At 34.8% G+C, this 11136-nt stretch overlaps 3 protein-coding genes across 3 annotated transcripts; 1 reads left to right on the top strand and 2 right to left on the bottom strand.

Moving 5' to 3' along the window:
• Window positions 1-626: 626 nt before the first annotated feature.
• LOC110376854 (DNA-directed RNA polymerases I, II, and III subunit RPABC2) lies at window positions 627-1506 on the bottom strand. Its single transcript, XM_021335467.3, has 2 exons — window positions 1156-1506; window positions 627-980 (listed from the first exon to the last, which is right to left on the bottom strand). The coding sequence occupies exons 1-2, from the start codon at window positions 1361-1363 to the stop codon at window positions 793-795; spliced, it is 396 nt and encodes a 131-aa protein (XP_021191142.1). The 5' UTR covers window positions 1364-1506; the 3' UTR covers window positions 627-792.
• Window positions 1507-1858: 352 nt separating this feature from the next.
• Window positions 1859-3750, top strand: LOC110376834 (small ribosomal subunit protein eS27). The gene is made up of 3 exons (XM_021335444.3): window positions 1859-2000; window positions 2344-2563; window positions 3592-3750. The coding sequence occupies exons 1-3, from the start codon at window positions 1995-1997 to the stop codon at window positions 3618-3620; spliced, it is 255 nt and encodes an 84-aa protein (XP_021191119.1). The 5' UTR covers window positions 1859-1994; the 3' UTR covers window positions 3621-3750.
• A 35-nt stretch (window positions 3751-3785) lies between these two features.
• Window positions 3786-10897, bottom strand: LOC110376833 (riboflavin kinase). The gene is made up of 3 exons (XM_021335443.3): window positions 10533-10897; window positions 9879-10030; window positions 3786-4457 (listed from the first exon to the last, which is right to left on the bottom strand). Exons 1-3 carry the CDS (start codon window positions 10669-10671, stop codon window positions 4245-4247), a joined length of 504 nt encoding a protein of 167 aa, XP_021191118.2. The 5' UTR covers window positions 10672-10897; the 3' UTR covers window positions 3786-4244.
• Between the last annotated feature and the right edge of the window lie 239 nt (window positions 10898-11136).

Below are 11136 nucleotides of genomic sequence, written 5' to 3'. Positions count from 1 at the left end.
GTTGCTAATTGAAAGTGCCTACCCACAAAGCGATTTCGGCCGACCCGGAAATCGAACCCGCGAACTCGTGCACAGTAGCCGCGCTATGCGACAGCTAGCCCAACGAGGCAGTCAATTACAGACGTAAGTAGGTACAGTTTTCATGGATTATAGTTCTCATCAAACATTTTGGCCTCATGGAACTCTGTATACCATTTTTAGGTATCAGCACATATGCTATGTACACTAACAGCCAGTTTCTTCATCAAAAGTTAAAGTTATGGTTAAAGTAATGTCTAAAGTAAAAGTAATGGTCAAATTCAATTTTTCTATTAGTTTTGCTGTCACTTTAGCCTTGAAAAAACGAATTTGACCGTTACTTTTACTTTAGACATTACTTTAACTTTAACTTTTGATGAAGAAACTGGCCGTAAGGCTCAAGAATTTAGCTGTGTGCCCAACCAATTTTGTAGTGGAGGAATCAAATTAATAAAAAAGTCTATATATAAAATCTTAATTTATTACTTACAACTATTATATTACCTAAGAAAAGAATTAAGGAAAAACATTCATTTTTATTAAGAACATGAGATAGTGCTTTCTGGAGTGTATGTATTGATATGTAGTTTTATGAAACTTGCTACGGATTGTCTCTAATAAAGGTACATTTTGTAACTAACACAGATATTATTAAAATGTTTTACAGAAATCAAGCTGTCTTAACATTAAAACAGAAACAAAAAAATCCAAATTGGTCTTGGCTTTGAAGTTCCAACATTTTAAGAAATTTACAAGAGCTATATCCTACTGGTTTTAATGATCTATTATGATAAGTTCGTCTATACTCCAGTCTTCATAGGAATGATCCGGAAGGTACCGTCTTATGATGATTGGAATCTTGCCATGCTTCAGTTCTTTCATTGCTATTTGTAGAGGATCTGTTTCACCTTCCAGCTCCACCATTACTGGAGCACACATCGCGATTTGTAATGCTCTTGTACCTGAAAAAATTCAATAACATTGTCATGTAAACAAAAATACAGTGGACACAGTATATTAATATCTCAGTCACTATAATTTGCAGTACTTTTATTCCATAATTTTAAAACTAATAAAATTGGTGGGAATATGCTGAATTCGGCCTTCGAATTTCAAGTCATGAAACCATAACCTTACCTAAAACTCTAGCTCGTTCGTATTTAGTCATGTACCGCGTAGTGATGCGTTTAGATTTCTCGACGCCCCCTCCAGCTTGACCTGGCGCCAGGCACTGGACGTAACCTTCTTCCTCCTGCTCCTCAGTTTCCTCAATGTTGTCATCTTCCTCAGCGATGTCGTCGTAGTCTGCTCCCGCGTCCTCTGCTTCGTATTCCTCGTCAGCCATAGTATTTAGGTCTTATTAACAATCGAAGTAAAATTAAAATAACAGTTTCTTAAATTAAAAGCTGTTTGTTTTCTGTATTTTAGAAAACAAACTAAATTTTTCGAGGTTAGCTTTATAACCACAGAGCACTTGTCGAATTAAGAACATGACATTGACAATAAATAAGGATTGACGTAGTTTCGTGCTGTCTGCGCGTATCGCAGCAGTTCTATTTTTGTTAGTTATGTTTAGTAATTAATGTAAAATGATAGTTAATATGCTTTTATATTATATTGGTTTAAAATAATTAAAGATTATTATAATTAGTATTATGTTATAGATATACCATTTGAAATGCTTCACTGTTGAAAAGCTACAGGTACTCGGGTGACAGACTATATTTATGTATTGGCCGCGGGACGTGTTTGGAGAAACCGCGAGAAACAAGTACCGTCAACTAAATTAAGCAGTTTTTATTCAACATGTTCTATTTTAATAATATTCTTTTGGATAACGGTTGGTAAACCGTAATTGGTTCTAGATTTTTATGAACGCACCCATATTCTTTTGTCCATTGCTCTATGGTTAGTTCTCCTTGTCGTTGGGTTATTGGCAGCCTTTCCTTTTCCGGTTCTGCATCAAAGCTGTAACCATGCCGGTGTGTATTTTTATTTATCTGACTAAAATATCCAACTGTGTTCAATAAAATCACAAGTTTTCTGTGTTCGTTATTGTTTGGCGATAATTCTGATAGTTTGTAACAGTGCCTCCTAACATCGCAATGGAAACTCGTTATCGTCGAAACAAGCGGATACACATGGCAGTGCCTGACATGTCAGATGAATAACTAACAAAAAACCTACGGATTTATCTTACTGTTTTAAAGTCTCGTGTGGATTGTATAAATCTCTTTATCCCAAGTGTTTTAAGCTCCCAATTTTCCAAAATAAAAGTACTGCGAAGTGACAAAATAACCTAAATGTGCGTTTTCGGTTTTTCAGCTCGCAATTGATTTATTGCATCCTTCTCCCGCGTCGGAGAAAAGGAAACACAAGTTGAAGAGGCTGGTGCCACATCCGAACTCATACTTCATGGATGTCAAGTGCCCTGGCTGCTACAAAATCACAACTGTTTTCAGTCACGCGCAAAGGGTGGTCGTATGCGCAGGTTGCTCAACGATCCTTTGCCAGCCCACCGGTGGTCGCGCTAGATTAACGGAGGGTGAGTTTTTTAACCTATAATTCAATATCTAAACTAGCCAAAAACCAATGCTTCATCAGACCTGACAAACAGGTTAATGATAGCACAGCATAGATTGCAAATTGTGAAACTTTCTATTATAATTTCACCACATTAATACATACACTCATAAGTATCTCATGATAAACAAACTAATGTTATTGATAGGACCGAAAACCTTAGTGCTGTATTGCAATCATACTAATAAGGGATAATCATCATTGCATCCTGTTGAGGAATCAATATTAATAACTATTTCAGGAATGGAAACTAGTTTTGTGTACCACATGAAATCAGTGATTCATATCAAAACAATGTAACACTTGATTGAAAATGTGAAATTACTATCTAATATACTTGAAACCAAATACATCTTAAACCAGAAGGTTGATGAATAAAATTATTATCATTAACTAAATATGCATCTCTAACAACAACTAGACTTATTCGGGTTACTCTAACAACAATTTCAAAATCTATGCATACATTGTGCAAGACTGCAACTTGTATTTGAATTGCATTTATTATGCAATACTAATAATGTACCCTTTGTGTGCAATTAGATTATTGCCCTTCATAATAATATACCACTGATATTCAAATTCTATTGTTGTTCGGAAAAGTGTTATTGAACTGTAGATATTTTTATCTTCACAAACAATATAAGCAGGTCATGTTTTTTATTGTAAAAACACATGTTTTATTCAACAGATTTCAGATTAGATAAATATTATAGTGGAACTGAAATCTTGGAGCAAGCATGCATTTTGTTTATTTTATGCCAAATTACATCTAATTCAGTTTAGCAAGCCAACCCTTAACATAATATTATTTGTGTATACTTTCTTATGACTTCGTGGTAAGGTTTTTACAAAGCCATATCTATTTTACATTTGGTTTGCATATTTAGATTTACTAGTAATGGAATATTTGCAGATCAATCAACAAATATTTTATAACTGGTGAAAGAAAGTTTTATTTATGCTAACATATGTTTTTGTTTGTTACAGGATGTTCATTTAGGAGAAAACAACATTAACTATTCCTGGAGAGAAGCCCTATTAATTTAAGATTCTTTTATTTCCATTGTGAGACGGAGAGATATTTTACAAAATTTGTTAAAATGGATCCAGATAAGCTCTACCAATAAAAGGCTTTTTCAAAGGGAATGTTGTGGTTTGATTCTTTTAAATAAATTTAACAATACTGTAAATAATGTTTATTTTCTTATAACTAACTGCATTGCACACTCCTTCCAAAAATATCACATAGTTAAGGAATATCCCTCATATATTACTTGAATATTTTAATGATTATTATCAATTGGTAAATTCAGTTAATTTATAATTTTAGCTGGTGTAAGCTAGCATACAATATAATTATAAGCTAGCTCTACATACACATGTTAAACTTTACATCTATTCTACCTAAAAAATATATGAAACTAATTTGAGCTACTTCTAACTAAATCAACAAGGGATATTTCTAAATTAAATACATAATTGTATAACTGACCATAAGGAAAATTCACTAAGGCAAGATTTTTCTGTAAAAATAACATTCTTATTATTCACATAAAATAAATAACATGTCAATATTATAATAAATTCATAACAGTATAAAATATAAAAAATGGTCTATAAAATGGCTAAAAAGCTGTAAATCATACACTTTTTGTAAAATATTGATGTGCCTTCACCAATTGTGCTTCAGGCAGTTCCAAATGCTCATCAGCATTTTTGATATCTTGCTTGATTGCTTCTATAAGCTCGTCTAAAGAGTTAAAATTCTTTTCTCCTCTCAAATATCCCACTAAGCTCACTTTCAAATGTGATCCATAGAAGTCTTCGTCAAACTTGTGCATCACGTGGGTTTCCTGTAACAAATAGAAATTGGAATGAATAAAACTTAGTCAAAATTAAAAAAAATAACATTTGACATCAATATTATAAAATAGGGAAAAGAAGGGAAAACTCCCTGACGCAAATAAAAGGGCAAACCCCGATCTCTAATGAGGTGTTCAGTCTCAAACGATAGTGTAATCGCGTGGTACTTCCTGGCTGCCCACAGTTGCGGTTGTTAGAAAACGACGGACATTGGTACGCAAAAACACATCAGAATTGAAAATCTACCCCTTTTCTAAAATCTATATCAAAGTGTTCAGCAGTGATGAAACGTATGTCATATGAACAACGGCGGATCCAGGGGGTAGGTCACAAGGTCATGACCCCCCCCTGGGCCAGGTTCAGGACCTAAGAGGACCACTAATTGAAATGGTTAAACACGATGTTTTATGTTTTGTTATAAGTTTAAGATAATTTTTATTCAGAGTGAATAGGTAGATACCTACATAGTTACAGGTAGAGTAGTTTGCTGAAGAATTCGTGCTAGCAACGCTCGCTCTCTATTCTTTATTTACTCTTTATCCGCACCCAAAAGGAGGAAGCGGGACCCTGTTACTAAAAATCCGCTGTGCGGGTTGTCTACATTACAATGCTGTATCTAATGCAGGGCCGTCTTAACCTATGGTGCAGGGTGTGCGAATAACTCGGGCGCCTCGATATCAGGGGCGCCGCGGGACGCCCCACCACCAGGAAATTTCGAAGAAATTACACCCTTTCGATAAGGAAGTTCCACATTGTATCATGATGCTGACAAAAAAGTCGCCTTCGCTTTGTTGGATTGATCATTTTGATTATTTTTAACTTTTAACATCCTCCAACTAAGTGAAAAAATTCTAGCTCGCTACGCTCGCGAGTCTATGAGCTATGTCTATACTGTATTTCTGATTGTTGTTATTTTTATTGACGCACCGAATCAACGAACACAAATGGCACTCGCTCTAATCACGATTCCTTTTTATTTGTACGTAATTCCCAATCTGATTTGTGAGTCTTCAAACATATAATTTAAAAAAGTTCGCGCTCGCTTTACAATATACTTAATCAGGTGCCTTTGTGTTATAGGCTCAAAAAATTTCGCGCTCGCTTCACTCGCGCAATCCTAATCCTAACTAATATTATAGATGTGAAAGTAACTCTGTCTGTCTGTATGTCTTTTCTTCACGCCTAAGCTAATGAACCGATTTGTGTGAAATTTGGTACGGACATAGTTTGGAACTTGAGAAAGGACATAGGATAGTTTTTGTTTCAAAAATAAAAAATGAAATTTATTCCGGACATATATCAGTCAAGCGCCATCTATTAGTCAAGCCAAAAATCTGCCAGAAGTCACTTTTCCACGCGAACGAAGTCGCGGGCAAAAGCTAGTATTATATATATACCTTGCCTTGATGACTTCATAAGTCAAATATAGAAAAAAAAATTATGGAGTCCTCAAAAACAAAACAGTTCGCGCTTCCGACTGCTTGTTACTTTACAGCGCTTTTTAAAACTTATGAACTTTTTGTGTCCCAAAATTACAAAATTTGCGCGCTCGCTTCGCTCGCGCAAATTTTTGCAATTACGTGGTCCTGTCTCGTCTTTCATAACTTAAATCTCGCCAACAGTATGAGCCTACAATAATTTAGAAAAAAAAATTTAAGACCAAAAAAGTGACTTTCGTTCGAACGTTCTTATTTATATTCCTTGTAAAGTACTTCGATCAATATGTACTACTCAAAATCTTTCAATAGACACATAGGTGGCGCTTGGGTGATGATTGCACCATTGCACCCAGGCGCTACATGAGCTAGAAACGGCCCTGATCTCATGAACCCATACCAATAGTAAGACAATTGAAGTGTTCACCGAAAATGTTTACCGATGCTGCAATAAAAAACTTACGCGCCTTTTTCTGCGTACCTACACAATACTTTTCAAACGTTTAGTCTTCAACCTGAAAAAAATCTTGCGCTTGCTATGATCGCGCTTTCTTGTATTTGTGCCGTATATTTTTTATACAGCAAGAAAGCGTTTTCATCTACTTTTAGTCCTCGAACTGAATAAAAATTTTCGCGCTCGCTTCGCTCGCGCTTTTTCAATTACGCATGTGTGATTATGTCCAACAAATCGCGTTCGCTCAGCTCGGACCATTTTCTACATAAAAACACTTATTTAGCCTAAGTCCTTGACCTGAACAAAAATTTTCGTTGTTTGGCAAGTGCGTGTAGTATTACATAAAAACGAGTATATGCGCTCACTCTGCTCGGGCCATTTCCTACATGAAAACACTTTTCTTAACATTCGTAAAAAGTTCGAGCTCGCTACGATCGCGCTTTTTGTATTTATACTACTACTTTTAATATTAAAAGAAGTATACGCTACAATATAATATTTTTTGTGACTTGACCACGACTGTGTGACCCCCCCCTGGCGCCGAAGCTGGATCCGCCCTTGCATATGAAAGCTCTTGATGAGCACTTTATTTCATTCTATGGCATAGCAGCTAAGTTTAATTCCAGCGCGAAAATTGTGCTTTCGACCATTCAAAACATCCGAATTTGATCCTTTCCTTTATCATGTAGGTAATGACTCTCACTATTTCCTTATTACGGATAGAACGAACAATATTCGTACAATTGTTTACCATTGAGTTTGCACGTTTTTATATCCTACTAGCCGTTTTCCCGCGGTTTCACCCGCGTCCCGTGGGAACTACGGCCCGTACCGGGATAAAATATAGCCTATGTTACTCGTGGATAATGTAGCTTTCCAATGGTGAAAGAATTTTTAAAAATGGTCCAGTAGTTTTTGAGCCTATTCATTACAACCAAACAAACAAAGTTTTCCTTTTTATAATATTAGTATAGATTTGTTGCCGATTTTTTAAAGTACTATTTTTATTATATCTATTTAGTGCAATAATGACCAAGTACGACGCTTATACCCGCCCCTTTATAATTATTCATATCCTAAATTAAACCGGTACTTATCTATCTAGTATATGTATATAGCTCCACAAAATGTATTTACTTCAACAAAATTGCTATAAGTAGGTACAATCTAACATAGGTAATTGGCACAATGTTAGGTAGGTACCTACCCAGTCAATATTTACATACAGTTTTGATAACGATTAATGTAGAAGTAGATAGACAATGGCATGCACAGTGACCTAGCTAGTAACTACTTCTGATTATTTGTGGAGATCCACTTAAATATTATGCTTGATACTACATTTCAGTGTTAAGTGTGTGAGAAGAATCATTAAATAATTAGCTTACCACTATCAATACATCTATACTACTATTATAAAGAGGAAAACTTTGTTTGGTTGTAATGGATAAACTCAAAAACCACTGAACCGATTTTAAATATTCTTTCACCATTAGAAAGCTATATTATCTGCGAGTAACATAGACTATATTTTATCCCGGTGCGGACAGTAGCTCCCACGGGACGCTGGAAAACGGCTAGTATTTGATCAAGTTATAATAACTAACTTGATTTGTTGTACAGTCAGCATCAAAAGTAGCTGAACAAACCAACATTTTTATAGGTGTCTAATAGGCTTGTTCAGCAATTTTTCATGCTGACTGTACCATAACTACAAAATACTTAGGCAAATCCATCTTCTAGCACTACATCCTAAATAGGACCTCTAAATTCACGACTTTACTGAGATAAAGTCACCAAATAAACTCATTCTACATCCAAAGGCATACATTTTATAGCTTGATTTCCGTTATTTGACTATCTAATTGTGTCAAGATGAGCCTGTTAAGCACCTACCTACATAGAACTACGGTTGATTTCATGTGTGAGTTAAAGCAACCAGTTAAGTCACAACTAGGTATCTCTGTGTGTGTGTGATATAATAGCAATAAAATTATACGTTTATGATTATTATCTAATGAAATTATACCTACCTATACATCTGATCACTGATTTTGTGTTCCAAATGACCTGATAAAAAATACGCGACTTTCAAGACATTCTTTGATCAGTGTTATCTGTGTATATTTAAGACATAATTAGTAACTGTTTGAAATACGTAATCAGTGTTTTTTTTATAACGCACTGACATGAAAACATCGCTTCTTTTGTTTTACCTAGGTCAAGGTAACGAACGATTAGGCATATCAACACTGAAAAAGGAGAATCACTCGCGGCGTTTCACAGGGGTATGTTCTGGGTCCAGTTACTATGGACTTTATTAGCAAATTAAGATTCATATTATCGCCTTATTAGAAAATGTCTCAAGATCTCTCACCGAGGGCGTTGCGGTGTTACCCAGGGCTATGTTGTGGGGCCAGATCATAATATGCGAATTATTACTCTTGAGACGCTAGGGATGACAACTGAATGCCATGAATTCCAAATTATATGCTCGTGGCGAATAAACTTGTGGCGTTTAACAGTAGAAGTAGGACTTAATAGATAAGGTGTCAGCTGCGCTTGCAACTGTAGCAAAGACAACATCCTGTACCGGTTACTCAACAAGAGCATAGTGTACACGACTAGACAAATACAAGTTTACAAGGCATCATGACGCTGCAAAAGTAGACTCCATATGACATGACCAAATTTGTGGCGACTCAACGAATTACGTCAATCGGTGACGGTAACTGGGTCATCAATGTAAACACGGAGTGCCTCGATAGATCGAGTACAAGTTTAACATCAGCGGTTTTGCCTACACTAGACCACAAAGGAGGAAGTGACTGTAGAGTATGTGCTTCAGAAGATGACATACACCAAAAGAGTGAAGTTCCTGGAGTCTGTCCAAAATATATCAGTGCATAAAAAATAAATGAAGATAAAGAAGCAAGCACTACTGTGCAAAAATTATGAATCTGATCTTTAAACTGCAATAATGAAGTCTAATCATAATCATCATCTACATCTTATCTAAAAAAGTATAAAATGATAAAATATAATGTTTGTCTCATACAACAATTTAATTTATTATGCACATATGTAATTAATTCTATTAAAAAATTTAAAGCTGAATAAATAATATATGATGATCAGTAAAATATGTAATATTAAAGAGATAACATAAAGAGTAGTATTGATTGGTTCCCATGGTGTCTGGCAATGATCAATACAATTTATATCAAGGACCCCGTGAGGACCAGCATGAGTTGCATAATTTAAAACAAAATTATTGTTACTGGAAGCCTGTAACTGATGTCCTGAATTAGATGTTTTTGCTGGCTTAACCAGCATCCTGTGGGACCTACTATGATATAATATAGCCTATGTTACACTGGAAGAGTGTGGCTTTCCAGCCGTAAAAGAGTTTTTTAAATCGACCCAGTAGTTTTTGAGTTTATCCGTTACAAACAAAAATACAATTTTTTCCTCTTTATAATATTAGTACACATATACATAGGTAGATGAAACTTGCTTACCACAGACATCTGCTTGTTTTGATAGAAGGGGCACCACCCAATGTTTGCCACCATCTTGTATATTTGGCTCTGGTTTATCTGTGCCCAGCCATAGTACACTCCAGGTACAAGATCTTTGGGTAAAGACTGCACTACCTCTAGTGGGTAGTTTGCTGTGGAAAAGTAGTTCATATTGTTAGTTTTATAACTATAAAAGTTAAACAGATGTTTGTCATGAGTTTTAGACAATGTATAGAGAACATTATTTAAAACTTTTTTGTATTAAAACTATATTAGTTTTAAGTGTTTCAGCATTTTTTTATAGGGACAATTTGTAAGCCTCAGCGTTCTTAAAACAACTTGATGTGTAAATGTAATTTCCAACTTGAAAAATGAACAGTTTCATTTCAGTGTGGTAGGAAATGGTTTTAGAAACTTAACACTATTTTACAAAAAAATCCAATCATATTTTAAGCCCCAATTATTCTCCATTGAATTTTAGAGTAATGAGAAAACATTGTTTGCAATATGATTTAAGACTTAAATAAGTATTTTAATTACAGTAAATGTTTTATATTATTATCAAAATTATCTAAGCCCACTACAACTACTATCTACCTCAAGGCAACACTTGAGTTGTGAAACTATGAAACCTTGGAACCTTTTTAAAATTACCTGTAGGGCATCCCAGGTCCTTAGAGCCTCTGCCAAAACCTTTTACAACCTCTCCTTCAAGGAATAATGGTAAGTGCTTCTGTGCCATAGCTTTTTGAGTTATACTTCTAAATATTCTTCGTTCAATAAAGTTTACCATGCAGTAATACAAGTTAAAAACCTTGGGATAAAATAAATAATGATAACTGTTCCAAAGTATTTGCAAAGGTAATCAAGTAACTTCAATCAGACACTGAACAAATGAAGCACTTTAGACCGACTTCTATGTAAGTTATCTACTTAAAATCTTGAGTTTTATCTACTTCAAAGTCTGATCAAGACTGAAACGATGTCGATAAATTAATTTGATTTTATTGACAAATTTTGACAATGATAGATATCTTTCATAAACTGACGTGTTTGTCTAGTAGTCTAGGGTTGTCACAATTTAGTCAATTCCTCAGTGTCAAGAACATAGTCGATTTTGTGACATAGCTCTTTTTTTGTTTGCTTGTTTGTACGTACCCATTCAGGTAGATAAGACTCGATATATTGTCATCATCGGCATTTTATTCATAAATTGTTTTTGTGACTAAACTAAGCATTTTGGATTATTATATTTATT

The sequence above is a fragment of the Helicoverpa armigera genome, chromosome 23, assembly GCF_030705265.1.
Source record: "Helicoverpa armigera isolate CAAS_96S chromosome 23, ASM3070526v1, whole genome shotgun sequence".
In the NCBI taxonomy this organism is placed as follows: Eukaryota; Metazoa; Arthropoda; class Insecta; order Lepidoptera; family Noctuidae; genus Helicoverpa; species Helicoverpa armigera.
The sequence above is the reverse complement of the archived record's forward strand: the minus strand, read 5'-3'. Positions and strand labels throughout refer to the sequence as shown.

What these genes read in the sequence shown, in the direction of transcription:
- LOC110376834 (XM_021335444.3), top strand. An exon ending in TCGCGCTAGATTAACGGAGG is followed by an intron (nt 2,564 to 3,591) that starts GTGAGTTTTTTA and finishes TGTTTGTTACAG; the next exon opens with GATGTTCATTTAGGAGAAAA.
- LOC110376854 (XM_021335467.3), bottom strand. Translation starts at nt 1,363, where the DNA reads ATGGCTGACGAGGAATACGAAGCAGAGGACGCGGGAGCAGACTACGAC. An exon ending in CGAACGAGCTAGAGTTTTAG is followed by an intron (nt 981 to 1,155) that starts GTAAGGTTATGG and finishes GAATTTTTTCAG; the next exon opens with GTACAAGAGCATTACAAATC.
- LOC110376833 (XM_021335443.3), bottom strand. Translation starts at nt 10,671, where the DNA reads ATGGTAAACTTTATTGAACGAAGAATATTTAGAAGTATAACTCAAAAA. An exon ending in GGACCTGGGATGCCCTACAG is followed by an intron (nt 10,031 to 10,532) that starts GTAATTTTAAAA and finishes ACTTTTCCACAG; the next exon opens with CAAACTACCCACTAGAGGTA. An exon ending in AAAACAAGCAGATGTCTGTG is followed by an intron (nt 4,458 to 9,878) that starts GTAAGCAAGTTT and finishes TATTTGTTACAG; the next exon opens with GAAACCCACGTGATGCACAA.